The sequence below is a fragment of the Cheilinus undulatus genome, linkage group 16 (genome assembly GCF_018320785.1).
Source record: "Cheilinus undulatus linkage group 16, ASM1832078v1, whole genome shotgun sequence".
In the NCBI taxonomy this organism is placed as follows: domain Eukaryota; kingdom Metazoa; phylum Chordata; class Actinopteri; order Labriformes; family Labridae; genus Cheilinus; species Cheilinus undulatus.
In genome coordinates, this window is record NC_054880.1 from 41,425,369 (window position 1) to 41,452,449 (window position 27,081).

Consider the following 27,081-nt stretch of genomic DNA (forward strand, 5'->3'; position numbering starts at 1 on the left):
TTGGTGTATTTGTATTTCAAATCTGAGTATGCACTGTTGTCCTCTGGCTTGTCACCTGAAGAGAAATGCTTCAAAATGTTCCTTCCTCTTGCCATGATTGCTTTAAATATTAGGGGGTTTATTTCATTTTTTTGCCTGTGGCCTCCAAATTGCCAAAGCAAACCCTGACTAGCATATAAACATTTAAAATCTCAATCTGAACTGCACACACCTGAAAACACAACTGGTGGTGTTGCTGCCATTTTTTGACAAAAAAGAACGATTTTTTGGTTCTAAAAACGTGTAATACTGTTGCATTGATTTGTATATTCTGAACCTTCAACAGTGAGCTGAACAATCTTATCCTATAGTGCACTGCATCACTGTGGAGTCTGTCTGAAATATCCATTCTGCGGGCTACTCACTGGAGTCAAAAGAATCACGCCGGAGCCAGATATGATATCAGACAGTGTACTCCACCAGCCTTTTTTGTAGCAGAATATGACAAAGACAGTGACCCTGACTCTGCAGCGTTTGGGGACTGGCAGTCGACTGCCAAAGGAACATGTCAAAAAAAAATAAAATAAAATAAAATAAAAAAAACCTTGCATTGTCGCTTTGCTGCAAGAAAGGAAGAAAGCCAGGCCTGTTATTCTGGTTGGCAGACAGAGGGGTATTCTCTAGGCTAACCTCTCTGCACTAAATGGTATCATAAGAGAGAGCATCACAGGAATATGGCACCCATGTCCTCCATTCACAGCCATTTTAATAAAGACAGTGATGGGTTTGAGGACAGAATGTTAAATGGGAATTCACAGCTCATAACTTCTCTTGGGACAGATAACTGAAGGGGAAAGCAGGGCCACTATACTTCCTAAATGTCAGAGTGTAGGCACTGGGATTTAGCAGCTAAATCCAGACAATGCTGACTGATGGTTGCTTAAGAGTTAGTGGTTGAGGGCGCTTTTTAAACACAGAAGTACGGGCAAGCTTATTCTCTGCATCTTTAAAACTTAAAGGAAACTTTTCTCTGCTGTCCAAAGACCTGTGAATATCAGATATATTGTATCTACAAAGGCTCCACTGTTTAAAAAATATATTTTTTTAAATTTTTATTTGTTGATTCTATCATTTATGTGTGTCGACACATGACTCGGCCGTTTTTTTTCCTCTGTGATTCCTGATTTAATTGTCATTAGTAAGAGTGCTCTGCTAATTTGTCTCATAATCGTGCTCTTCTATTTGCATTTCCTGTGTGAGAGTTTCCAAGTTATAGCTCCACGTGCAGCAGTCATATGTCACTGTGAACATTTGCAGCACATGCACGCGTTCACACATCAGTTAGGAGTCACTCAGTGTTTACTGATGCATGCCAGCCCCCCTCTGAACTAAATGAAATAAAATGCGAAAAAACAAGGGAAGCGAGGGGAACATTTCTCCTTCCCTGTCGGTGCATATGCTAATCTTGTTTTTATGCTAATGCGCCAACGCGATTTGTATGTCTAAGTGCCTCATTTTCCATTCAGTGTCGATATTAATATCCTCAGCTGCTCCTTTGATGGAATATTGGTAGCTGTGTTATGTTCCGTTTATTATTTCATTTTCCCCCCTGCTCCTCTGATGTTTCCTGACGGAGCTCTGGAGGGCTTGTCGGGGCACTCCAGGGATTGCCTGAATGGGATCACGTCACATCCAAGTGGGTTGGGAATGTGGGGGCGGTTGCATATAAAAGTGTTTATTAAATGGATGAAGTTAGGATTTTTATTCGTTTCTGTTAATCAACTGTTTTATTTTCTAGGTAGAATCAAGGTAACAAAGCTTCTTTATAGCACACCATTCATAGAGTAACTCAAAGTGCTCTACACAACTACAAAAACAGCATTACAAACTTCATTAAACAAAAATAGTTCAATAAATTATGGATAAAGTGTCTCCCACACACTCAGGCAGGCCAACCAGGCATATGTAATGCTTCCTAAGTATAACTGTGACCTTTGAGTACATTATATTCCATCTGTCCTTGATATGTGTTGCTGTAGTATGCCCTGTCTAACCTTAGCCAAATGAGAATAAGCACAACTACAACCACTGAATGATGACTATGCTCAACAGCCAAAGAGTGAAAGTACAGTGGTGGGTCACCGGGACCTTAAACAAGTCAAAGTTCACCCTAAAATCCATGTTTATTTTTGTGTTTCTGAGTGACCTTGACCATTTACCATTAAAATCTAATCAGACCAACTTGTGAACCAAAGGGAGGAAATGGCATAAAGCGTAGGGGAGAGTGGGGGATTTGTACCAATGGAGAAGTAGTGCCACCCCTTATTTATAGAAAACCATAGAAGAAATTGGTCATGTGACCACATATTTTTGATGAGCCATCCATTTTACTCATCATGCATAAAAGAGAGACACATGGCATGAGAGGTAAGCACATTTTAGCTCAAAAATCTTTTTTTGCCTTTCAAAGTAGATTTTCTTTGATGAAGGTTTTTTGATTGTTGTGTCTGAACAATTATAGACAAGTTTGAAAACATTTCACACATGTTTTAGTGCTTCAGTAGGCTACACAATGAGTCTATATAGTTAGCATGATGTTAGCTCTAAACTGCTGGATCATGCTAGTTTTTCAGAATGGTGCGGCTGGGGTGATTTGTGCCAAAGGGCCTGGGTTGAGTTGTGCCAGTGGCACACCCAAACCCTGACACCCAGACCCAAATACCCACAAATCCAGACCCACACATGAAGACCCACACACCCAGAGACACAAATCCTAGACCAACAGACCTAGACCCAAACCCACACACCCTCTCACCCAGACCCACACACCCAGACACACACCAACACACCCACCCTAACAAATCCATACAATCACACACCAAGACCTACACACCTAGAACCCAGCAAAGAAGGGCAAAGAACAGCTGGAGGAGTGGGGAGATGGGCATGACTCATCAGTGTTTGATTTACCTGCCATTTGTTTAATTAAGCTGACACTGATTTTAGTTTTGAGGTTGCATTGTTATTAAAGAGCAGTTTTATTCAGTTTTTAAGTGGCCTAAGTCACAATGTGATGTTCAGAAATTGGCCTAAATCACTTTATTCTTATATGTTATATAAATGACAGACAGCGTTCTATGTATGTCAACAGGCATCTATTGCCAAAGCCTTGCTGCCTGAAATGATTCACAAATATATATTGTATTTTTAAGTTTTTTTGTGTTTTCCCAAAAAATAGAAAATCTGACTTATGTTATCAGTTTAATAGGGTGACGATATCTAAATAAACCTTAAATGAGTAATTTTGTATTGAATTTGTCTTGCTTTTATATAGCGTTACAGTTTATGAGATATTTTGGATCAAAACCTTAAACTGGTCCCCTTTCATATAGACAAATATGTTCAATAGTTAGTCCTGATCAGAAGCAAGGGATTAACATGAACTTGAACCTTTGCCGCCATTATGTAACAAGTTTGTCCTATAGTCTAAATTTAAAGAACGCCCCTTAAAGCCTTCATGAGATATTGAATTCACAATCAGGGGATGAAAATGAGCTGTAATGAACTGGTGTGATGATGACTTCCATTATCTAATCAGTTCATCCTTGGTCAAAGTGGACATTTGTGCAAAATTTAAAGATAATTAAAACAAGAAGTGTCCCTGAGATATCACATTCACAATCAAGGGATGAATATGAGGCCCGATTCCCTTGACCTCCAAAACATATGAGGTCTATTCTTGAGTCAGAGTAGACATTTGTGCAAAGTTTAAAGAAAATCCTTCACAGTATCCATAAGACATCTCCTTCAAAAACAAGGGATGGACCTGAGCCCATGGCACAGAAAATGTATGAGGCTGGATAGCTCAATGGTTTACATTGTTGACTGTGGTATGGGAGACTGGTGCTTCAAATCCCAGTCTGAGCACTAGTGTCCAGTGTTGGCCTTTGGGCAAGGTCCTTAACGCCAGGAACACATGTCCCAGGTTTAAGTCACTTTGGATAAAAGCGTCTACTAAATGACATTGTAACATTGTAAGGTTTATCCTAGAGTCAGAGTGGACATGTTCAAAGTTTGAGAAATTCCCGCATTCTTTTCCCGAGATATCTCATTCACAGGGAAGGGATGGGCATGAGCCCCATTGAAGTTGACCATTGGCTTACACAAGGCATTATATTTTTTCTAAAGTCAGAGTGGAAGCAATCAAAGAATAAGCACTACTCTGCAAAGCATTTATTAAAATTCGTATTAGGAAGCAAGGGATGAAAATGAGTCCAAGTGACCTTGACCCCCAAATTCTAATCAGTACATCCTTGAATCAGAGTGGACATCTGTGCATGTTTAAAAGAAAATCCATAAAAGCATTATTTAGAAGGAAGAAATTGAGCATAATGACCCTGACATTTTGAGTGGACATTTATTCAAAGCTTGGAGAAAATCCCTCAAAGCTTTATTGAGAAATTGCACCTAGACACAAAGGATTACCACAAGCCTCTTGTGGCCTTGACCTTTGGCCTATAAAATGTATTAAGTTTGGACTAGAGTCAGAGTGGACATGTGCAAATTTCTAGGTTTATCCCTTAAAGCGTTCTTCAGTGTTCACAAGAGGGGCCTGGACTTAAAGCACAGTGATTAACTTTTAAGCATGTTTGGGCCTAAAGTTGAGGCTGCATTGCTGCAGTACTGCAAGGCATAAGTAGCGAGTAAGCTGCCTGAAGACTCCACCGGGCATGACGGAGGATTGGCACAACCCTGGCCGTGCTCTGGATGTCCTTGCATTGTATCAGATGCATGGGACAAAAATCTGCTGAACATTATGAGGTCTACACATTTAGGCTGGCGTTTGAGAAGGATGTGGTGAGTAGGCATGGCCAAGGATACCTTCTACCGAGTGGGTGGAAGAAGAAGACATACTTCATTACTCTCAGTTTACACTCCGTTGTTGAACATATTACACACAGATAGGCTGAATTACATGCAACTATGCACAAACAGAATCCCCATGGACGTGCACTAATGGGGAGTGTGGTCTTGCTACTCTCACTGAACTTGCGCCGAATACCGGGCCAAAGTCCAGATTTGGTCCGACCTGGTTTGAACCGGCAACCCTCCAGTTCCCAGCCCAAATCCTTTCAGGCTGTGCTCTTGCTGCCCTAAGTAGGCTGTAGAAGTAGGGTAGCCACCAGCCCCTGGTCATGCAGTGGATATTCCAGGAGCCCCAAAAATGCTGGTGGTCTCTGGGCGTAACACCAGGCAAAAGGCTGAAAAAAGAGCCCTGAGAAGGCCTGGACAAAAGAGATACCTGCGAGCTTGACCTTGGCTGCCAAGTGACAGACATGAGTACTGACGTGTTTAGAGTGACTCTGGCTGTCCTCTCTCCAGCCCTGTGATAAATCTTTATATGCTTAAAACTTATGCACATGATTGTACATATGGATGTATGCTTTGCCCATTGCAGATGCATAATAACAAAGCACAGAAGCAGACAGAAACATTAGCAAATCAAAATGAAACAAGCAGTTATTCAGTCAATTCAGACATTGAAAAAAAAAACCCTAAAAAGTACACCACATTCTTAAAGCACTTGACATTTGGTGTTACTTTTTTGGCTTTATTCATGAGAAATCCTCCAAAAAACAACTCTAGTTTTATATTTTTAAAGAACGAAAGCTAACATGTTCTGTGCTTGTATTTATGAGCTTCTACTCTCCAACCCGCTGCTCAGAACATGACTGCCAGTCATGCCAACTTCCTGATTAAACTGATACATCTGCAAGTGAAATCTTTTTTTTTTTTTTTTTTTTTTTAACAACATCCTTGATTCTGCTTCATTTGCATTTACTCAAACTCACAAATATCCAGCATAAGTGAACACAAGCTTTCACGGTTTCTCCCAGAGCATCCTGAGCCGGGGAGTTGTCTGCATGCTTAATTTTTTAAGATGTGTTTGCCAAAACCTTCTATTGGCTTTTCTTTTTATTTATTTGTGTTTGTGCACAAGTTAGGGGTGTAGACGTGGGTGTGTTATGAGTGTGAGTGTGGGTGGATATGTCTCTGGGCACATCTCGGTGCATGCTTTTATGTGTGTGTGTGCGAGTTGGGGAACATCAAAGAAAAGTAGCTTGGACGTAAAGCCAATGAAGTGAAAATAGACATTTTTTTCCCTCGCTGTTTTATCATGGCTAAAACTCTTAAATTAAGGTGATACAGATAATCAATTTTAAGTAATGGTGTAGCACTTGACAAAGCAAACTAGGCAGTAATTGCTTCAGCAAATTAACTTTTTTTTTAGGAATATGCGCCTAAATATATAAGGCTTTCATGCCCCAAAGCATGCAAAGTGAAGTAGTACCCCCTACTTCTGTTCTACTTAGCTACTGCTCATTTACCATAGATTCAGTGACATTTAAAACATGGAGTGGGAACAATGGTGCATTATGAATACAGCGTGTCTGGGTCAGTGCATAGTCAAATGCTGCAACACCACACTTCCAGTAACCGCTCAAGCAAGAGACGAAGGGTGCATGCGAGGATGCAGGCTTGATGTCATGGCAGACGAGCAGATGTTGAAAGCACAAATTTAAACATGCACTGTTTCAGACAATGCAGCCATGCTGTGCTGGGTCCTTGGATGAAATCACTGTCGATGATTTTAGCTCTCTGAATCATGCATGTTTCAAAATCAGGGGATAGAAATGATGTAAAAGTGTCACCCTATGCATGTGCATTGACTTTAAACACATGCATAGAGGTCGTGCATCTTTATTTCACTTAATATGCTGTGTATGCTGAGTGTCTGAGTGTGCATAAAAGAAGATAAGCATAGACGCTTTATCTTCTTTTATCTCTGATTTTGCATTGCATCAGAATCGTGGACCAGAATAGTGATGTGCTTCCATTTTTTAAAACATCTCTCCTCTAATCTGCGTCTCACAAAGTCGCGTTTCCAGAGTTCACGAACTTGACTCAGTGACCGGGTCTTTCCCAGATCTGTCACATGAGGTTTGATCAGAACCGATCGTCTCGTTATTTAACTTTTTATTCTTTTCGTCTGCTGTAAACACGCTCTCTTTCACCTCCCTTTGTGAGTGTCTAACCCTGATGGAAAAAAAGCTCCTTTTTATGTGCACAGTTGGACTAAAATGATGCGCTTTATTATGGAAATGCAGTAGCTGTTGTCAAGATCAACAATGATGCTTTGTTTATGACTGGAAATATCTCTAGGTTGGGTGTGCTTTTATCACCGATGAATGGTGTAATACACTCCTAATGCAAGATTTGGAGGACATTTTTGTTTTGTTCATTCCTCATTAGCAGATTTGCTTATCTACTTCTACATTTTTTTTTAACACTCACGCCCTTCTCTGATTGATATTTTCTCCTTTTAATGCTGCTAAGTCCCAGAGCTGCTTCCAGCTTGATTTTATAGATGAATTGATTGGCTTTGCGCAGTAAAGACTTCAGATACACTTGTACTGAGTTTGAAAGATGGAGATTCAATTTGGATGAATAAGTAATGTCTTACAGGCAATCCTGTACTGATGCAGGGAGAATATGTGCTCATTAACAGAACCCTTGATGAAATGTATTTGTTCAGTGTTTTCTCCAGTCATCATTGTGTAAAGTTGTGGAGTCTCAAGAGAAAGACTGACAAATTGGAAACAGATACCGACAAAAAGCCAGCCCTTTGAAGATAGTTAGATTTTATTATTACCATGATTCAAACACCAAAATAAGTTATATTATGATGTTTGACTGCTGCATCAGTACTCAGCTCTGTTTTAAGAAACTGTTGCAGTAATGTGTTCCTCCTCATGAGGAAGCAACTACAGCTCCAATTCCAAAAAAGTTGGAACGCTGTGTAAAATGTAAATTAAAAAAATGATTTATAAATCTCCTTAACCCGTATGTTATTTTATTCAGAACATAGACAACATATCAGATGTTGAAACTGAGATATTTTACCATTCATGAAAAATATTAGCTCTTGTTGAATTTGCTGTCAGCAGCACATCTCATAAAAGTTGGTACAGCCTCTGCTTTTAACATCAGTCTGCAATTTAAAGTCTGGGAAGTGAGGAAACAATCTGCTGGAGTTTTGGGAGAGGAATGTTGTCCCATTCTTGTCTGATGCTAGCTGCTCAAATGTCCTGGGTCTTCTTCACTAGATTTTTCCTGTTATGAAACGCAGTGGTGTGCACAGGGGAGGGGGCAAGGGGGGCAGTCACCCCCCCCCCCCTTTGCCCTTTTGGGTGGAATAAACACACTAAACTGCCCCCTTGGGTGAAAAAAAAACACTTAATTACCCTCTTGGGTGGTAAAAACGCGTGCTTATATGCTTTACGGTTGGCAAAACACTACTGTTGCAATGACTTTTATGTTGGCCCTTTTCTGATCTATATTGAGCCAGAACTATATCTCACAAAACCAGTTTGGATTATGTGGTGCTAATATGGTGTTAATACAGGAAATGGCATCTACTTAATTGAAAATGTTCCAGGGGAAGACCCCCAGCCCCCCTAGGGATTTATTTATTTCTGTGTGTTCTTCACAGTCCAACGTTGAATCTACACAGTTCTTGTGGATGCTGATCCTAACTACAAACTAACTTGAGTAGTCTGTCTAGTTAGTCTGTTTTAAGGCTATATAATGTGCCATTTGTAAAACATATAAACATGTATACAGTGCCCTCAAAAACATGATAAACTTAGTGCCCTCTTCAGTGGCGAGAACGTGCTGTATGTGCCCTTTTTTCTTTTCGCCCCTGCCGTTGAAAAAATCTGTGCACGCCACTGATGAAACATCAAATGTCTTCTATTGGTGATAGGTCTGGACTACAGACAGGCCACTTCAGCACCCAGAATCTTCTACTGTAACATCATAAAGATGGATGCAGTATGTGGTTTAGAATTGTCTTGCTGGGGTGCAGGTGGCCTAGTGCAGGCTTATTCAATTAGTGGCCCGGGGGCCAGAACTGTGGTCAAGCCAGCGATGCGGAGGGTAACCTGTTTCGCAAGTTTTCATAAATTCCCACAGTATTTCAGTCCGTGGATGCAACACTCCACGTAGCCTAGCAACAGTCTAACTACAATGCACTGCATTATTTTGAAGCGTGGCTAGCGATGCTGACAGAAGTGGCGCAAGATACCGAGTATAAAACATGTCTGTAGCTACATGTGAAAATTCTGTTTTTATGCTCTTTAAGATATATCTGGGTAAGATGTGACCAAAATTATTATTCACAGAATTTCATTTTATTTTTCATTCATTTTATTTGATTTTTATTTAAGTGGAAAAAAAATGTCTACTACTTGAAGTAATACTCAAATACAGCTCTTCTGTTGTGTTTTTATGCACTTTTTGATGTGCTTTTGTCATGTTGCCAAATTTAAAAGGGAGACTATGAATAAAAAGTGCAAATTTTTTCATCAAATCTTTATTGGTTCTAAATTTGACATCACAAGCTGCTCACTGGGCGCCGTACATGTCTGGCCCGGCTACATTTCTGACTCTCAAATTTGGCCCAGTTGAATTTGTGACTGAATAGCCCTGGCCTAGTGGTTTGGGGCACGCCCCATGTGCAGGAGCGGCCCTGGTTCGAGTCCGGCCTGTGAAACCATTTCCAGCATGTCTCTCCCCCACTCTCTAGTCCCTGTCTCCTGTTCTGTCTACTGTCCGCCTCTGTCAATAAGCATTAAAGGCCCAAAGATATATCTTTGTCTTGTCTGGCTGAAAGAGATGTTGTCTAGATAGGAGCAGACGTTGTTTGAAAACATCTGTATACTTCTCAGCATTGATAGAGCCTTTCCAGATGTGTAAGCTGCCCACGCCACAGGCACTAACACCACCTCGTACCATCAGAGATGCAGGCTTTTGAAGTGTGCACCGATATCAAGCTGGGTGGTCCCTCTCCTCTTAAGCCCTCAGGACACGGTGTCCATGGTTTCCGAATGAATTTCAAATTTAGATTAATCTGACCACAGAACAGTTTTCCATTTTGCCTTAGTTATTTTAAATGAGCTCAGGCCCAGAGAGGACGGTGGCGTTTCTGGATCATGCTCACATATGGCTTCGTCCTTGCATGATACAGCTTTTACTTGCATTTGTGGATGGCATGGCAAACTGTGTTGACAGGAAGTTATTTCTGGAAGTGTTGCTGACTCCATGCAGTGATTTTCAGCACAAAATTATGGCTATTTTCATGCAGTGCCACCTGAGGGCCCAAAGACTAAATGAATCCATTACCTTTACTTTTGTCCCTTTTGTACACAGATTTCTCCAGATTCTCTTGATTCTTTTGGTGATATTATGGGCTGTAGATGGTGGGATTTTCATAGTCCAAACTCCACCTCTCTAGAATGCTCTTTTTATACCCAGTCATGTTACTGACCTGTTGCCAATTAACCTAATTATTGGCAAAATGCTCCTCCAGCTTTTTTTTTTTTTTTTTTAATCAAAACCACTATCCTTGTCAGATTTTTCTTGCCCTGTCTCAACATTTTTGCATTGCATTCTGTTTTTATCAGCATTTTACACAGTTCCCCAACTTTTTTGGAATTGAGTTTTTTCTTACAAATTTCAGATTTTGTGGCAACATAAACATTTGAACATTTGAAAAAAAGATTAAGACCAGTTTAGCTAGGATTGGCTGAAATTTTGCCAGTTTGGACCTTAGATGTAACAAAAGCCATGATTGAAAAAAAAAGATACAGGAAAAAATAAAACATTTCCCTGTGATAACATGCACAATTTTGGCAGTTTCCAAAAGATCTTGAGGACTTCTGTCACTTTCATGGGAAAAGCAACCTTTGCTATCCCAAGGAAAACAAGTATATCTGTTAAAATATTGAGAAAACATTGACTTTACCCACAGCTACAGTGAAAGAGTAATAACATGCACATCCATGAAGGGCTTCAGTACTTCTAGACTTTTTGCCAAAAGCCCATTAAAACAACTCCCTGACCCACCAGTTGAGAACCACTGGTTTGGACCACACCATTAGGACTGGTGTCCATCACTGGCTGTTTTTGAGCCTCACAGCTCCTCACAAACAGCATTTACTGTTACTGAAGTTTATTCCTGCCTCTCTTGGTGTGGGCTGTGAGGTACAGTATTTGTTAAGGGCTGTCAGACATGATGTGGAGTCTGCCTCATGTCACTGTTGAGCCTATTGTTTCACAAAGAATTGAGCCTGACTGTGTTCTTCTGGGATGAAATAATTTTAAAATCTAAAAAGGTAACTCCAGCATTGTCAACTGGTTAATTCTGGCTTTATAAGATCAGGGTTTACTGGGCAAAACCGTAACAAACTGTGCTGAACTGAACTGCACAGTGAGCTTTGTATGACTCATTCAGTCTTTGGGACAGAGGCTTTTTAATCCATGTCCTGTTTCTCTGTGAGCTTTTTAAACCTTTCACCTGAATGTTTCACCACTTTTGGGACTTGAAAGAAGCTCAAGATTGTTTTAACAAGTTGCACAGCCATAAACAACACAAACTTCAGCATCTTGATGCTTCTGGTGCAGAAATCCCTTAAAGCAGAAGTTCTCAACCTTTTCAGCCCATGACCCCCAAAATAAAGGTGCCAGAGACCCAGAAACCCCTCTGTACCTGAAGGTGGTTGAACACAGCCAAGCACATTCAAGAAAAGTCATGCGTAGACAAGGCCGTCCATAAGGAGGATAAAGGGGAGAGCTTTCATGGTCCAAGACAAACTGGGGGTTCATGGAGGTCTGCAAAATCATGGTCTATTGTAAAATTAAGCTGTATCTATATTTTATATTTCAGCTGAAAAATAACCACTCAAATCAAAAAAGAAATGTCTTTTTTTCATCCACTTGTGAAGTAAAATGCCTTCTTAAAAATGAAAATCCCTTTTATGAAAACTAAATCCAAATGAGTTAAAAAAGTGCTTAAAGGAATACAATACAATACAATATAATACAAGAACTTAATTTATCCCTGAAGGGAAATTCAATCATCTGGGAGTCTATTCTGTTTACTTTAGAATTATAAAGTCTAATTGCTGATGGTATGAAAGATTTTCTAAATCTTTCTGTCCTGCAGTGCAGGGATAGGAGCCATCCACCACTGTTGTTTCTTTGCTCATTGAGGGAGATATTAAGATATAAGATAATATAAGACATTAAAATAATAACGTATACTTATGTAACATTACAACACGTGAAGCAAATACTCGGAACTGTTTCTTGAGTAAACCACTGGGCGGAGTGACACAGTGCAGCATCCATGTCTGGAGTGAAGTTCCATCTTTGCATTTAGCTTTAAAACATCTCCGTCTGGTAATGTTCCATGATTATTTCATAGCGTGGTGAATGTGCAGGTCACAACGTGTCCACGAGAGCATTTTGGAGTTGTTGGATTGTGTATTTGATGAGTTTGATGAGGGAAAGCCGGAATACCGTCTGCTTACATTGAGTTGGCACAGCAGGTCCAAACTCGGCAGCGGCGATCTAAAAATAGCTTGCACTGACAACTGAAGGCAACGAACCTATTACTAAGACTATAGGAATTATGGCAATGGGCGAATTTGCTAAAATGTTGAAGTATCCCTTTAACAGGTAAAAAAAAAAAAAAGTCAGATAAGCTGGTGAAATTGGATTTTAAAAGTGGCAAGATGGGTTAAAAGTTAGGGAAAAAAATGTATTAAAGTGGCAAAAAAATAACCAAACAATGGCAAAGATAAGTTCAAGTGGCAAAAAATGGGTGGGGAATTGGGAGTAAAACAATTTTAACAGAAGCATAAATGGATTAAAACTGACAAAAAGTTGATAAAAGTCGTGAAAACAGGCAGAAAAGGTGGAAAAGGGGGATCAAAATGTGGCTGAAATGGCTTTAAAGCAGCAAAAATGAATAGAAAATTGGTAAAATAGCATTTTAAAAGTAGCAAGATGGGTTTAAAGAATGTTTCAAGAATGGAAAAAAGTGGCTAAAAAAACAAAATATTGGCAAAAAATGTGTCAAAGTGGCAAATATGGATGGTAAATTGGTTAAATGTGATTTTAAAAGTTGAAGAAATTGAGTAAAAGTGACAACAATTAGATGAAAAAGGCAAAAAATAACCCAAAAAACAACAAAAATGGTTAAAGTGGAAAAACAGGCATAAAAAGTAGGAAAAGGGGGTCTAAAAGTGGCTGAAGTGGCCTTAAAATGGCAAAAGGGGTGGGAAATTGGTAAAATTTGATTTTAAAAGTAGAAAGATGGGTTCAAAGTTTTTTAAAAAATGGATTAAATTGGCAAAAAATTACAAAAAAAATGGCAAAGATATGTTCAAGTGGCAAAAAATGGGAGGGGAATTGGGATAAAAACAATTTTAACAGAAGCATAAATGGGTTAAAAGTGACAAAAAATAGATAAAAGTCGTGAAAAAAGGCAGAAAAGGTGGAAAAGGGGAATCAAACAGTGGCTGAAATGGCTTAAAAATGGCAAAAAAAAAAGGGGTGGGAATTGGTAAAAATTTTATTTTAAAAGTAGAGAGATGGGTTAGGGTTAGGGCTAGGGCACGAAAGAGTGTTAAAAAGGGATTAAAATGTGGCTGAAATGGCTTCAAAGTGTCAAAAATGGGTGGAAAATATGTGTAATTGGATGAAAAATAGATATAAAATGGTGAAAAGGTGTTAAAAGTGGCAATAATGGGTCAGCAGAGGTAACAGTGGGTGGAAAGTGGCACGTGTTGGCAAAAACAGGCAGTAAAAAGTGGTGGAAAGGGTTTCAAATGGACAAAAATGGGTTTTAAATGGCAATAATGTGCTAAAATTGGCTCAATTGGTGGGGGAAAGAGATGAAAACGGGTTGAAATTTGGCAAAATTGATGTAAAGTGGCAAAAGTGTTATCTAAAAAAATATTCTTGGTTGATTTAAGGTATCTCAGTGTCTCGCGACCCACAAAGGGGGCCTGACCCAACGCTGAACCCCACTGCCTTAAAGGTGTTCGCTGTGAGGTGTCATCATCATCTGTGAATAAATCCAGCCTAACTCAGGGCTTCTAAAGCTCAGATATTTGTATTTATGTAACTTTCTTAAAGCCACGTCTGTTTAGATTTGAGAGCAGTGGTTGCAATGAACTCTTTCTTAGTTAAGCACACAAATTAGCGAGCTCAGAGACGCTTAAAGTCCGCTTTCCTGCATCCTAGCAATCAGCAGCACAAATGCTAATTAGTGGATACAACCTCAGATCCTTCTTTATGTTCGACATTACTGTAACGTATAGCCACTTAGCACGAGCATAAAGAAACATCGATTGTGCTCCTGCGTTTAAAGCCGACTCACTATTTAGCAGCTCCCCGTTCCTCTGAACTTTTTTAATACCACCGTCTTCTCCCTCTCTCTCTGCCTTCCCCTCTGAGCCTTCCTTCACAGAGTAGACTTAATTATTTATCGCCATGATTTATTTAGCTTTGCTCAACACAGGACCAGCAATCTCCATCTTACTGTCTCAAACTTTCTTCCCTTCTCTTCCTCTCTCCTCCTCCTCTCTCAGAATCTTGCTTTCTATCACCAAGCATGATCCGGTAAAAGTCAAAATCCTGCATCTTCAGACTCCTTTTCTTGGAGTTTTTGAGGGTTTTTTGTATTCCTTTAAATTGCTCCATCTTGTGCTTATCTGTTATTTTAAGCCCTTTCTTGGCCCTCATTAGCCAATCTTGCTCTTTATCTTTTTTGAGTTTTCTGTTGCACATTTCCTCTCTGTTCTTCTCCCCTTACTATCCGAGTGCAATCATAATTCACACGAACCTTAGGGTCACACATCAACAAATGATTTTAGCAATTATTTTTGCATCTTTCTTCCTCTGCCTGTGTCACGAAGCTCAAGTAGAGAACATAGCACCAAGTAGCGCTCGGTAAAGGGCGGGATTGAGAGAAACGTCTGAAATAGCGTTCATTATCTGCAAAGTTTTGTCCAAGTTCACAGTTCATTTATTCTATTTTGATTCATTTCAACTGCATTTGATGCTGAAATGGGATAAGACGTGCAGTAAAGGGGAAAAGAGGAGCGAAAAAGAAGAAGAAGAGAAACATTTTTAATATTTTAAGTGGTGTTTGAAGTGTTTGAAGTCTTCAGATCCTTTGCCTCACTAACTGAAAGCTCTGATAATTTCAACCATGTTCATTTCCTCCTGTATAACTGCATGACTTCAAATGTCCACTCCTAACCTCCATTTTCTTTAGCAACATGTAAGTACTGATTCATTCTTTTCCTTTGTGACTGGAATGTTTTTGTGGAGGTCTAAATGTCGCCTCCTTCATGTTTTTTTAAGGAATGTGCCAAGCCTCATTTAATATCTCGTTTCTCTCATTCTCTAACCCCTTCCTGCCTGCTATGGTTTGCTCCCCCTCCTCTCCTTTCCTCCCTCCTCTCCCTCATTCCTCATCCCCATGTTGTGTCGGTGCTCGTTTGTAGTGCATGGGCTGTGGGAGGAGTGGTCCTTGTGGAGTCTGTGCTCCGTGACCTGTGGGCGCGGCTCCAGGACGCGGACCAGGAAGTGTGTGAACGGAGGCGGGGCTTTGGCATGCGGACGGCCCGAGATTCAGACCAAACTCTGCAACATAGCAGTGTGTCCTGGTTAGTACCATGCCCATTTACATAAAACACTCAGCCTCTCTCTCTCTCTCTCTCATTCTCTGTTGATCTTTGTCCATTCAAGCCTGACTTTCTTCTTCTTTTTCTCCAAATGAATCAAAACCAAAAACAACTGGGTTACTGTCACACCTCTTGAATTTACATGCATTTGCATTTATATTTTGTGTTCTTCCATTTCAACTCTACAACTCAACCATGTGTTGCCTTCATCTGCTAAAATGTGGACCAATGCTGCATTCATGAGCCAGACTGTTGGAAGAGAACTTGACTGAAACAATTGTGCAATTAAACCTTCTATAATCCTCATTATACACTCATGTTTTTCAGACAGCTTGGATACCTTCCACTAAGTGAATAAGAAGACAAAGAAAGCTACCACCACTAACCATGTCATGCAGTAAATTAGTTCTGTTTAGACTAGTCTGTCAGAAATGTGGAGGTAGTCTCAGTGGTGCTCCTGAAGAGGCCTTTTAACCCCATAAAGCAGGAGTCATCAGCCAAATTTATAACAGGTCAAACTTTATCCTTGATGGAGGCTTTGGGGGCCAGACTTACAAATTAGCTCTAATAAATAGACATTTTGGTCTAATTAACATTGTTTAACGTCATTTCCTTTTAAATGTATGCCATTTGTAGCCTCTAGAAGTGAGTCTCTATGCAGAAGTCAGCCACAAGGGGGCAGTTGATATAATTTAGCTCATTACTTCAGGGGCTGTTTTGCTCTCCATCACTGAGTTTGATGCTAATATGCTATGATGCTAATATGCTATGTCAAAACATTGAAACAGGTCTGAAAATGCAGTTTTGATCAAGAATGAACTGATAAGCACGTGTTAATCAGACATCTTATGCTAATAATGGCTGAAAGGTTGATTTCTGTATAATGGATCAAACATTTAACCAATCTCTGTTGTTTTTTAGGTTTGTATTGATAGCTGTGGGGCCAGGCACCCAAGGTCCTTTGTTGTCGCCCCTTAAAGATACAATACTTATAGTTTCTGCACTTAAATATCTATAATAATCCTAGTTCTTCTACAGACTCCTTCTCTATACTAGTTCTCATTTCAAATTGAGGACTCTGATCATTAGAAACATCACCTCATAAGACGTACTTACTTAAAAAAATAAATCAACATTTGGTTTTCATAGATACATTTCTCATAATGAGGGAGAAATGCTCTGAAAAAGGAGCTTCCAAGTTTGTGCTGGAATTGCATATGCATCCTGGGACTCTATCCAGTGTTTTCTGTCAAGTAGGTGGGACCAGAGGGACCTGGACCACCTGCTGTAATTCATGGAACCATGAATTCTGCTGTCTTCTCCTGAAGGAGAATGTCTGGAGATCAGTTTATGACCTCAGGATCAAACACATTTAGGTTCTACAGCAGAACAAAGATCCCAAACACACCAGAAAGTCCACCTCTGAATGGCTTGAAAAACAAAATGAAGGTTTTAGAGTGGCCTTGATGAAGTCTGGACTTAAATCTGGTTGAGATGCTGTGGCATGAACGTAGGCTTTTCATGCTGGAAAACCCTTCAATGTGGCTGAATTAAATAAATTCTGCAAAAAAGACTGGGCCAAAATTCCACTACATCGGTGTTAAAGACTCTTTACCAATTATCACAAATGTTTGCTTGCATTTGTTGCCACCAAGTGTGGAACAACCACTTATTAGATTTAGGCAACAGTAAATTTTTCACATGGACCAGGTAGGTTTGAATGGCTTTTTCCCTTAATAAATGAAATCATTTTTTAAAAACTAAATTTTGTATTTACTCAGATTATCATTTTCTGCTGTCAAGATTAATATAATAATAACTATGAACATTTTCAAAGCACTGGCCCTCCATGTAGATGCTTTTTCAGAGAAGTGGCCCCCTTTCCAAACTAACTGAGTAGCCCTGCTGTAGGCATGATCATGCATCAAGATCACATTTATATAGTAGCATGTACAAGAGACAAAAGACAAATGTGAACCTCTTTCAGCATTTTAATCGCAATTTCATTCAAGGTTACTTAAATAACCTTGTAATGAAACTAAAACTGTTAGCTCTATGCTCAGTCTGCTTGGTGCTGCTGTACAGAGAAGCTAAACCCGCCGCTATCATCCGTAAGCACCGCTCTAATTTGTAGGCAAAAATGTCCACTCTAAAAACATTAATTAAAAATAAATCTACAAATACCCCCCCCCCCTTTTTATAATTAGATATTTTCATTAACTTCAGTCCTGTCCAAAACTACCATATTTTGAATATTTTGATGGTTTAACCCTTTAAATGCCAGTTTGACAACAAGAAGTCAAAGTGTTTTTATGAAAAAAAAAAAAAAATACAGAAAATGAATTTAAAAAAAAATATTCAAGTGTGATTTTTTTCTAGCATAGTCCTAGATATATTTCAAGAAACCTGATTTGGCTCAATATTGTTATTATTATTTTTTAGTGTCTGGTTTAAAATTTTATTCCCTAATGAGCTGTTTCTGGACAAAAATGTACATTTACAAAACCTGCAATAAAAATATTACAGATGAATATTTTCCCACTTTTTAAGATTATAACTTTCAATTAACGTGTTAAAAAATTGAACAAAAAATTACATATACATTTTGTTTTTAATTAATGATTTTTCACAGTGGATATTTTTCAGGTGAAATTATTCAGAGTAAATCTAATGTAAAATTAATTACATTTAGTAGAGATTTCAAAATTTATCAAAAAACCTTTCCACAAAATTATCATGGCATTTGCAGTGACACAGACAAAATTATTGTAAAATAAAAGTGAAAAATTCACCTTTTCAGACAAAAATGTCCAGATTGATATTGGACGGCTTAACTGTGCATTTGTACCTGCTCACTTGCTAAACTTTAGCTTGTTAACATAGATAAATAAGTGTAGCCTTTATTTCAAATTTTCTACCAATTTTGAATGCTAAATACAAACGTACATAAAGTTTCTCCTCATTCCTGTCATTCTGCTGGAGTTGCATGAATGCAGCATGCTTCTCCTTTCCCTGCCTGCTTCTGTTCAACATTAATCCCTGGTTGGCCATGGAATTCATTCCCGATTTTCCAACCCTTTCCTACAGCCATCCTGCTGAATCAAAGCGTATCAAATCCTTTAGGTTGGACTTCTACGCCTCGTCCATGGTTGGCTTGGTTTAGATTGCAGAGCAGTCCTTATGGTGGAGCTCTCCTGCTATTGTCTCTGAGATTACCTGCTAGGCCTGTACCTTGTCAGGAACAGCTCTGAGTCTCCAGTGCAGCCTCATCTAATTCTGGTGTCAAGGCTACCTCAGGACTTTATTCCAATCTTGCTCTGTCTGTCCAGCTGAGACGTCTTTATCAAGCTGCCACTGGAGTGGAATGGGAGAACTGAAAGGGCGTCACAATGGAGCCGACCCTGAAGGGAAAGTAGGGCACATTTTAACCATCAATTACTGGAGCCTATCACTTTCTATCCTGACACCTCATGATATAAATAACCTGCAAGAATCCACTCATATACACTTCAGGCATATGCGTTGTCACTGTGCTGTGTTATTTTTGTATTTCAAGTGTTCTTTTATAAAATCCACTTACTTTGAAAGGATTGACATTAGAAAGGAATATTCATTCCTGTGGTTTAATTCCTACAACGCTTGCTGCGTTGGCGGAATATAAATAGTTTCTGCGTAACATTGGACATTAATGGATGTGCAGACATTAAAACATCAGACGGCTTATAGGGAAATTGGTGGCTGTTTTTTTTTTTCTGAATTGATCTCAGTCCAAGTGCTAGTGTGTGCTTTTATAGTATGTAATCACTCACAGGCTGTGCAATTATCACAGGGTAAGTGCTTTTTATTTATCATTGCTAAGGGAAAGAATCCTCTTATTTCCCCTTGGTAAATGATATGTAACTCTATGGGAATGTCTCGGGAGCCTATCTGGGCTGCAGCCTAACTTCCCCACTGACATTTTGTTTAATCATGATTATTCTGGAGCTTTTTGATGTTTTCTAAAGGTTTTATAAGGTTAATATTTAAATAAAACCAAAATGTCCCATAGCCAAAGCAGCTGCAAAGTTGCATCTCAAAGAGGGAGACATCATAATCTAAAGTATGGCCTCAAGGATGTTTTGGTTTGCTGTTTTGGGAACAGTCATGGAAGGAAGAGGGTTTTGGAGAAAAAAAAGGGTGGGCTCGTCCTTTAAGGGCCTTAAGGAAATCTGTGTATTTGTGTCTTCAGTGCTGTATATGTTTGTGTATTTGTGTGAGAATATATCACAACAGATCCTGCGTGCTTTCAGGAGTTCAAAGGCATTGGGTCTTTGAAATGATGAATACCAGCGCAGGCCTTTTGGCACAAATGGCCATGCATGGAAAATAGAGCTTTGATGGATCCAGTCTATTTGTGTGTTATTGTGTGGGTTGTGCATGTGTTTACGTGTTTATGTGTGTGTTCTCTGTGAGAGGATTTCACTGCAAACAGACCATATGCTAGACCAGTGTGCATTCTCTATGATGTCCATGCTACTGTATGTTAAACCATTGAAGATGACATTTGTACCAAATCTCACTCATTTTGCTGGGATTTTTTTCCACTGGTTTGTTTCTTATGATGCACACTAAGATAGATGTGTGCACAGGAAGCTGATGCTGATATGGAAGATTTTAAATATCCACCATATGAGTATACACTATATTGCCAAAAGTATTCGCCCACCTGCCTTGACTCGCGTATGACCTTAAGTGATATCCCATTGTTAATCCATAGGGTTTAATATGACGTCGGTCCAACCTTTGCAGCTATAACAGCTTCAACTCTTCTGGGAAGGCTTTCCACAAGGTTTAGGAGTGTGTTTATGGGAATTTTTGACCATTCTTCCAGAAGCACATTTGTGAGGTCACACACGGATGTTGGACAAGAAGGCCTGGTTCTCAGTCTCCGCTCTAATTCATCCCAAAGGTCTTCTATTGAGGTTGAGGTCACGACTCTGTGCAGGCCAGTCAAGTTCATCCACACCAAACTCTCATCCATGTCTTTATGGACCTTGCTTTGTGCACTGGTGCACAGTCATGTTGGAACAGGAAGGGGCCATCCCCAAACCGTTCCCACAAAGTTGGGAGCATGGAATTGTCCAAAATCTCTTGGTATGCTGAAGCATTCAGAGTTCCTTTCACTGGAACTAAGGGGCCAAGCCCAGCTCCTGAAAAACAACCCCACACCATAATCCCCCCCTCCACCAAACTTTACACTTGGCACAATGCAGTCAGACAAGTATCGTTCTCCTGGCAACCGCCGAACCCAGACTCGTCCATCAGATTGCCAGATGGAGAAGCACGATTCGTCACTCCAGAGAACATGTCTCCACTGCTCTAGGGTCCAGTGGCGGTGTGCTTTACACCACTGCATCTAACGCTTTGCATTGCACTTGGTTATGTATGGCTTGGATGCAGCTGCTCAGCCATGGAAACCCATTCCATGAAGCTCTCTACCACTGTTCTTGAGCTGATCTGAAGGCCACATGAAGTTTGGAGGTCTGTAGCGATTTAGTCTGCAGAAAGTTGGCCACCTCTGCGCACTATGCGCCTCAGCATCCGCTGATCCTGCTCCGTCATTTTACGTGACCTACCACTTGGTGGCTGAGTTGCTGTCGTTCCCAATCGTTTCCACTTTGTTATAATACCACTGACAGTTGACTGTGGAATATTTAGGAGTTATGAGATTTTCCCACTGGACTTGTTGCACAGGTGGCATCCTATCAGAGTACCACGCTGGAATTCCATGAGCTCCTGGGAGTGACCCATTCTTTCACAAATGTTTGTAGAAACAGTCTGCATGCCTAGGTGCTTGATTTTATACACCTGTGGCCATGGAAGTGATTGGAACACCTGAATTCGATTATCTGGACAGGTGAATGAATACTTTTGGCAGTATAGTGTATTTCACATTCATCCGGGAAACCTCATATACAAGAGAGGGACAGGACTTCTCAATAAATCTCAGATGGTGATTGGTCAATCAGAGTGACAAGACAAAATGAAGTAGTCAGGCAAGCTCATCTCGGGGAGTAACCTGAGCTCAACAGACAGGTGCTGCAGTAGTTTATGAGTAGTGGGAGCTTAATGGTGATTTAAATGCATGATGGGGCCGATCAGGAGCAGAGCAACCACATCTTCTCTGCCAAGAGAAGCTTTCAGTCTGGCTCTTTGCTCTTTTTAATATAGTTCTGATAAAACTGCTACTCTATTATTGCTATATCCAAGCGAACTGCCACAGTGGCAGCAGCTACTGTGTATACTAGCTCACAATACAATGAAATCTCAGCCAGAACTACTGCAAACTCATGCCAAAGCAGATCAGGATAAAAGCAAAAACATCCTTTCCACTAAGAAAAGCTTTCAGTGCTGTCTATTGCTCTCGTTATAGGAAAGAAATGTGGTCAAATTCTGCTAAAACTGTCGCTGAGCATAGTCGCTCTTAAATCTAATTTTACTAACTCCCCTTTAAAAAAACAAGGTTGTTTTCTAATTGAATTGTATAAGTTAAAGGTGACTTTAAAGGTGGAAAACAGTGTCTTGTAAAAAAAAAATGTGGCCTGATTTTTAAATATCACAAAAATGGGACATTTTAACAAGGGTGTGTGGACTTTTTAGATTTCCTCTCTATCAAAAAAGCCAATACACAGTTTAACATTGCAGGTATGTTGGCACATTCAGACCTTTAAAAGCTAATGTCAAGAGCTAAAGTGCACACATGCATAGAGGGAGCTCAGAATTGGCATGTTTAATTATGTAACCAGGCTAGAGCCACACATTTACCCTGTTAATTACTCTTTTTGATGACGAGCAATTTAATACATAGTGGCTTTGGAAGGAAAACAACGTCCTTCCTGCTGCCATGCTATGTTGCGATTGATCAAAACCATGCTGTTGCGATTAAATGGGACTTTGTTTTCTGCAGGGAAAGTGCCTTATGTTAATTTTGATATTAGATTGCTCTGCATGGATGAAACACGCAGTCATTCCTGCTGGTGATTCAAATTAGTTGAATGCAATTATTTACCTCTTCTGAAATCAGTGGACTTTTATGTTGGGGTGGTTAGAGAGAAAATTAAGCTGTAACACCAGGACTTTTTTAAATGGTTGACCACATAAAATTAAGTCACAGTGAAACAGAACCTTTGTGGTAGATTGAAGCAAGCAAAAAACTGTTACTATAGCTGCATCCATGCTAATCTCTTCACCGGTCTCCAGCAATCTTGTAATTTACAACCCAACCTAAGACTTTACAGACTGATGCACCTATCAGTCAGCTAACAAGTGTAGTGGCACCTGCAGAGTGGGTTTACTCTTAATTCTTCCTATTCTTGCCATTTTCCATCTCTGCCATCAGGCATCTTGAGAAGCTCAAATTCACATCGTTTGTGCCAAACTGTAAACTTACCCAATCAGAGTCATATGAGGAGAAAAAGGCAATAGCTACAGGTGGGGTTTAGCTTTACTCAAAGCCGTTAGCAATGGCTTACACCAATGTTAGCTTGGATGTAGTTATAGCGGCACTTCTCCACTTCTTTATTAAATAAAGAGCAAAGAACAGCACTAAAGCTTTCCATGACATAGAGGCTTGTTTTTGTTCTACTGTGAGTTGTGGTGGAACTACTAGCTTGGATTTAGCTACAGTATAGCGGGAGTTTATCATAAATGGGCAACATTTTTTTTATCAAAACAAGAGCAAAGAGCTCCAATGCAAGCCACCACGTCATGTCCAAGGTGGTAGCAGCTGTGTGTCTGTCCTTTGTTCATTTTTGATTTATACTCTTAACTTTGCAGAGATTTTAATGGTTTTGCTACGTCATCTTGGTCTGAGTTACAGGATCATCTTAAACTTGAGCGTTGTAGTAGTTTAGGAGGTTTCAAAGCTAGAATAAGGGAACATTTGATCACTGTGTGCAAAAGTTTTTATCTACTATTTTTTTCTAACCCCCCCCCCCCCAAAAAAAAAAGAGATTTTGTATCTCAATGGGAATGTTCCTGTTAAATATAGGTCTTCATGGTGGAAAAGATGTTTTAGCTGTCCTCCCAACCTGCTTTGGCATGAGTTTGTGATCATTATGAGTGGGTGTAGTTGTAGGCTGATGTAAGCAGGTGTATCCAATGGCTGCTGCTGAAATGGCAAGCTTAAATGTAGCTGCAGGAAAGCGGATGATTCATAAGTATAAGTCCACATTACTTTTTATCCACATCATAATCCACTGTTGCGGCAGCGTTCACCTGTCAGTTTGTTGTGTACAACCTCATTTTGTCCAGTTGCTCTGATTGGCTGGCAATGAATGTGACAGACAGAATGTTCGTCCAATCACCTTCTGAGATTTTTTTTTTAAAAGTGCTGCCCTTCCCAAATGCTTTCTATGGGAGCTTTCCCAATGAATGTGGAATATATCCATGCAATATTTATATGAAACAGTCTATGTGGCAATTCCTCCCCCACATTTTTAAAAACTCTGTAGAGTGAAATCCATAACTTGTGTCTTCACACACTAGATATGTTGGAATATGGTTGCTGTAACCATGTGAAAACACTGAGATCTACATTTTGGATTGAGGCCGTTCTCTTTCCTGGTTGGATTTAAATTGGATGGGGCCAATATGTGGGCTTGTGATCTATTTTCAATTCACAGGGTCTTTAAGTGGCCCATCCAACAAATGAAAACTGCCCTAACCAGGACATGTAAGGCCATCCTGTGTCCTAGAAATGAGCCTTAAGAAATTGCACTTCTGCTGCTTCTGAAAGAAGGGATTATGATGATATTAACAGCCAAAGTAGAGCAGATTTTACCATCACAACTATCCCATATACAGCTACATGATTCTGCATTTTGAGTGAACTCTTCCATCTTCCCCAGCTGTGATGGGGTAATGCATTACAAAGCAGAGCACTAGTGACACTTAAATTACTTTTTGTTGCATTTGCAATGGATTTGGAACTGGGTATACTTTATGGAGACTGAAAATTAAGTGGGAATAATCTGTATACCATCTTATACCAGTATAGTGTCAAACCACATGGTGAAAATAGACAAAGAGATGCACTGCTGCACAGAAACTGCTGAATAAAATTCAAATAACTGTCATGATAGACACAACCTTTTTCCCATTCTGTTGATCCCCCAGAAGACATTGTCTCTTCTATAGACCTGATGCAAGTATTTTTGAAAATAAAGAAAAAATAATGCATCTAAAAATCAGTCACATCCAAAGTTTTGGTAGTTTTTGTTTTGGAAGCGTTTTGAGAGTGGTCCCTGTACTCACTCAGGGTTGAATTTAAGAAAGTCACGCTCACAGCTGAAACTAGTTCAGAAACCTGCTGTGTGTAACAAACCAACACAGTGTTGGCTCCAGCTAGTTGGAACATTGTACAAGTTGCACACGGCGTGATTGACCACATCACGAAGGAGAGTTGGCAATGCTTTCCCACTTGGGAGACGCAGACAAATACACTTACTGCACTGTATTTCACTTTCTCCACCACTCAAAGCCCCTGTGTGCTGTATGTGTTGCCTCAATACATCATTCTGAGCCCAAAGTTCTCACTTTGAATTTGTACTCTTGTTAATACAGTGACAAATAGAGAAGAAACTGTGCCTCAGAGCACATATTCCTCTGCAGTTGGTGTTATTCCAACTGATATAAAGACAGCTCTCTGCTCTGTGGGTGCTATTATGGCTTACATACATAGTAATATTAGTATTACCTGAACTTAAATTATTTCAAATATTTTTGAAGACACTTGCTGCCACTGTAGTGTGTAAGAATATAATCTTAAGCACAGATAACTTGTTCATGACTGGGAGATTTATTAAAGAGAGTTTAATCAAACTTTAAATCTACTGTGTAGAAATGTAGGTACTGTTACCTTTATATGACCTGAACAAACACATGAGACCATCAGCAAGAAGACTGATTCTTTTAATTTTCTTATTTTAAGCAGCTATAATCTCTGCTGCAGAGTAGGTGTCAGAGAAGGCCATTAACAGCACTCTGACTAAACAGACCAGTGGTGGACTGAGAAGGTATGGAATGACCATAAAATATGATGAAATGATCTACCAGTGGGTAATGTGTGATAAAGTTTCCTTAAGGGTGCTCTTCCTGTAGACAAAGCTAAAATCTCATCTAGGGCGCTGAAATAGATTGTCCTTATGGTACCCTACCAGGTTAAATCCCCCTTTAGACCAGTGGTTCTCACCCTTTTCAACCCAGGACCCCAAAAACAAAGGTGCCAGAGACCAGGGACCCCCGCTGTAACTGAGGGTGGTTGAATACAGCCATGCATATTCAAGAATAGTTGTGTGCAGACAAGGCTGTCCATGGGGGATGAAGGGTGAGGTTTCTGGGACACAGCCAAACTGGGGTCCCATGGAGGTCAGCAAAACCATGGTCCATTGTGAAGTTAAACTGTGAAAACCATAGTTTATATGTGACTTGAATGATAACCACTCTTATCAAAGAAACAAATATCTTTGTTTATTCATCTGTGTAGGAAATAGACTTCTTTGAAATAAAAATAACTTATGTCAAAAAAATAATTGAAATGGGTTAAAGATAGCTGGAATTGGTTAATAATGGAAAAAATAATGGAAACGGTGATGAAATGGGATTTTTAAAGAACATAAATGAGTTAAAAGTGGCAAAAATAACCAAAAATGGGTTAAAGTGGCAAAAACAGGCACAAAAAGTGGTAAAAGGGGATTAAAAGTGGCTGAAATGGCTTTTAAGTGCAAAAAAATGGTGGAAATTAGATTGAATGGGATGGGAAATTGATGTAAACGGGCAAGAATGGGTTAACTGTTGTTAAAATGGGCAAGAATGGATTTAAAAGTGGCAAAAACAGGCAAAAAAAAAAGATTGAAAAGGTTTAAAATGGACTTAAGTAGGTTTAAGTGGAAAAAATGTGCTAGAATTGGTTAAAATTGGTATTTAAATCAATTAAAAAAAAAGATTCACATTTGGTCACATTGGTATCAAGTGGCAACAGTGTAATTTAAAAAAATATATATATTTTTTTTTAAGGCATCTGGTGACCCCTTCTCAGTGTCTCATGACCCCCAAGGGGAGTCCTGACCCCAAGGTTGAGAACCACTGCTTTAGACTACCCGTCCAGTGGACAGAAATGTGAGGAAGAGCCATAGACTGTAGAAAGAATTGGAAAGACCCTGTGTGACGTCAGCCAACCGCTTACAATAGGCGGACTCAAACGGTTCTTGAAGCCAATCCACGGAGGCTTCCATATTGAAATCGCAGTCTCAACCAAACTTTGGATCAACCTAACGGCCCCCCCACCAAGCGCGACTTCCTGTCAGCCTGCTAGCTAGCATTCCGGGTCACAGAAACGTAGCCTCTGCCTGCCGAGCTATCTGTCGATCAAATGAGACGCACCAATCACCGTGAAGTGAGGTTCATCTCAAATATAATCCAAACGATCGTGGTACAAAAAAATGTGCCCCCTGTACAGTGA

The 27,081-nt window shown here is 39.7% G+C and overlaps 1 protein-coding gene across 1 annotated transcript in view; it reads left to right on the top strand.

Annotated features, from left to right (window-relative positions):
• Positions 1-27,081, top strand: part of adgrb2 (adhesion G protein-coupled receptor B2) — a 344,844-nt gene that overhangs the window by 111,585 nt on the left and 206,178 nt on the right. The window contains exon 4 of the mRNA XM_041809355.1: positions 15,402-15,563. Within this exon, the coding sequence (XP_041665289.1) occupies positions 15,402-15,563 (162 nt within the window). The remainder of the gene's footprint in view (positions 1-15,401; positions 15,564-27,081) is intronic.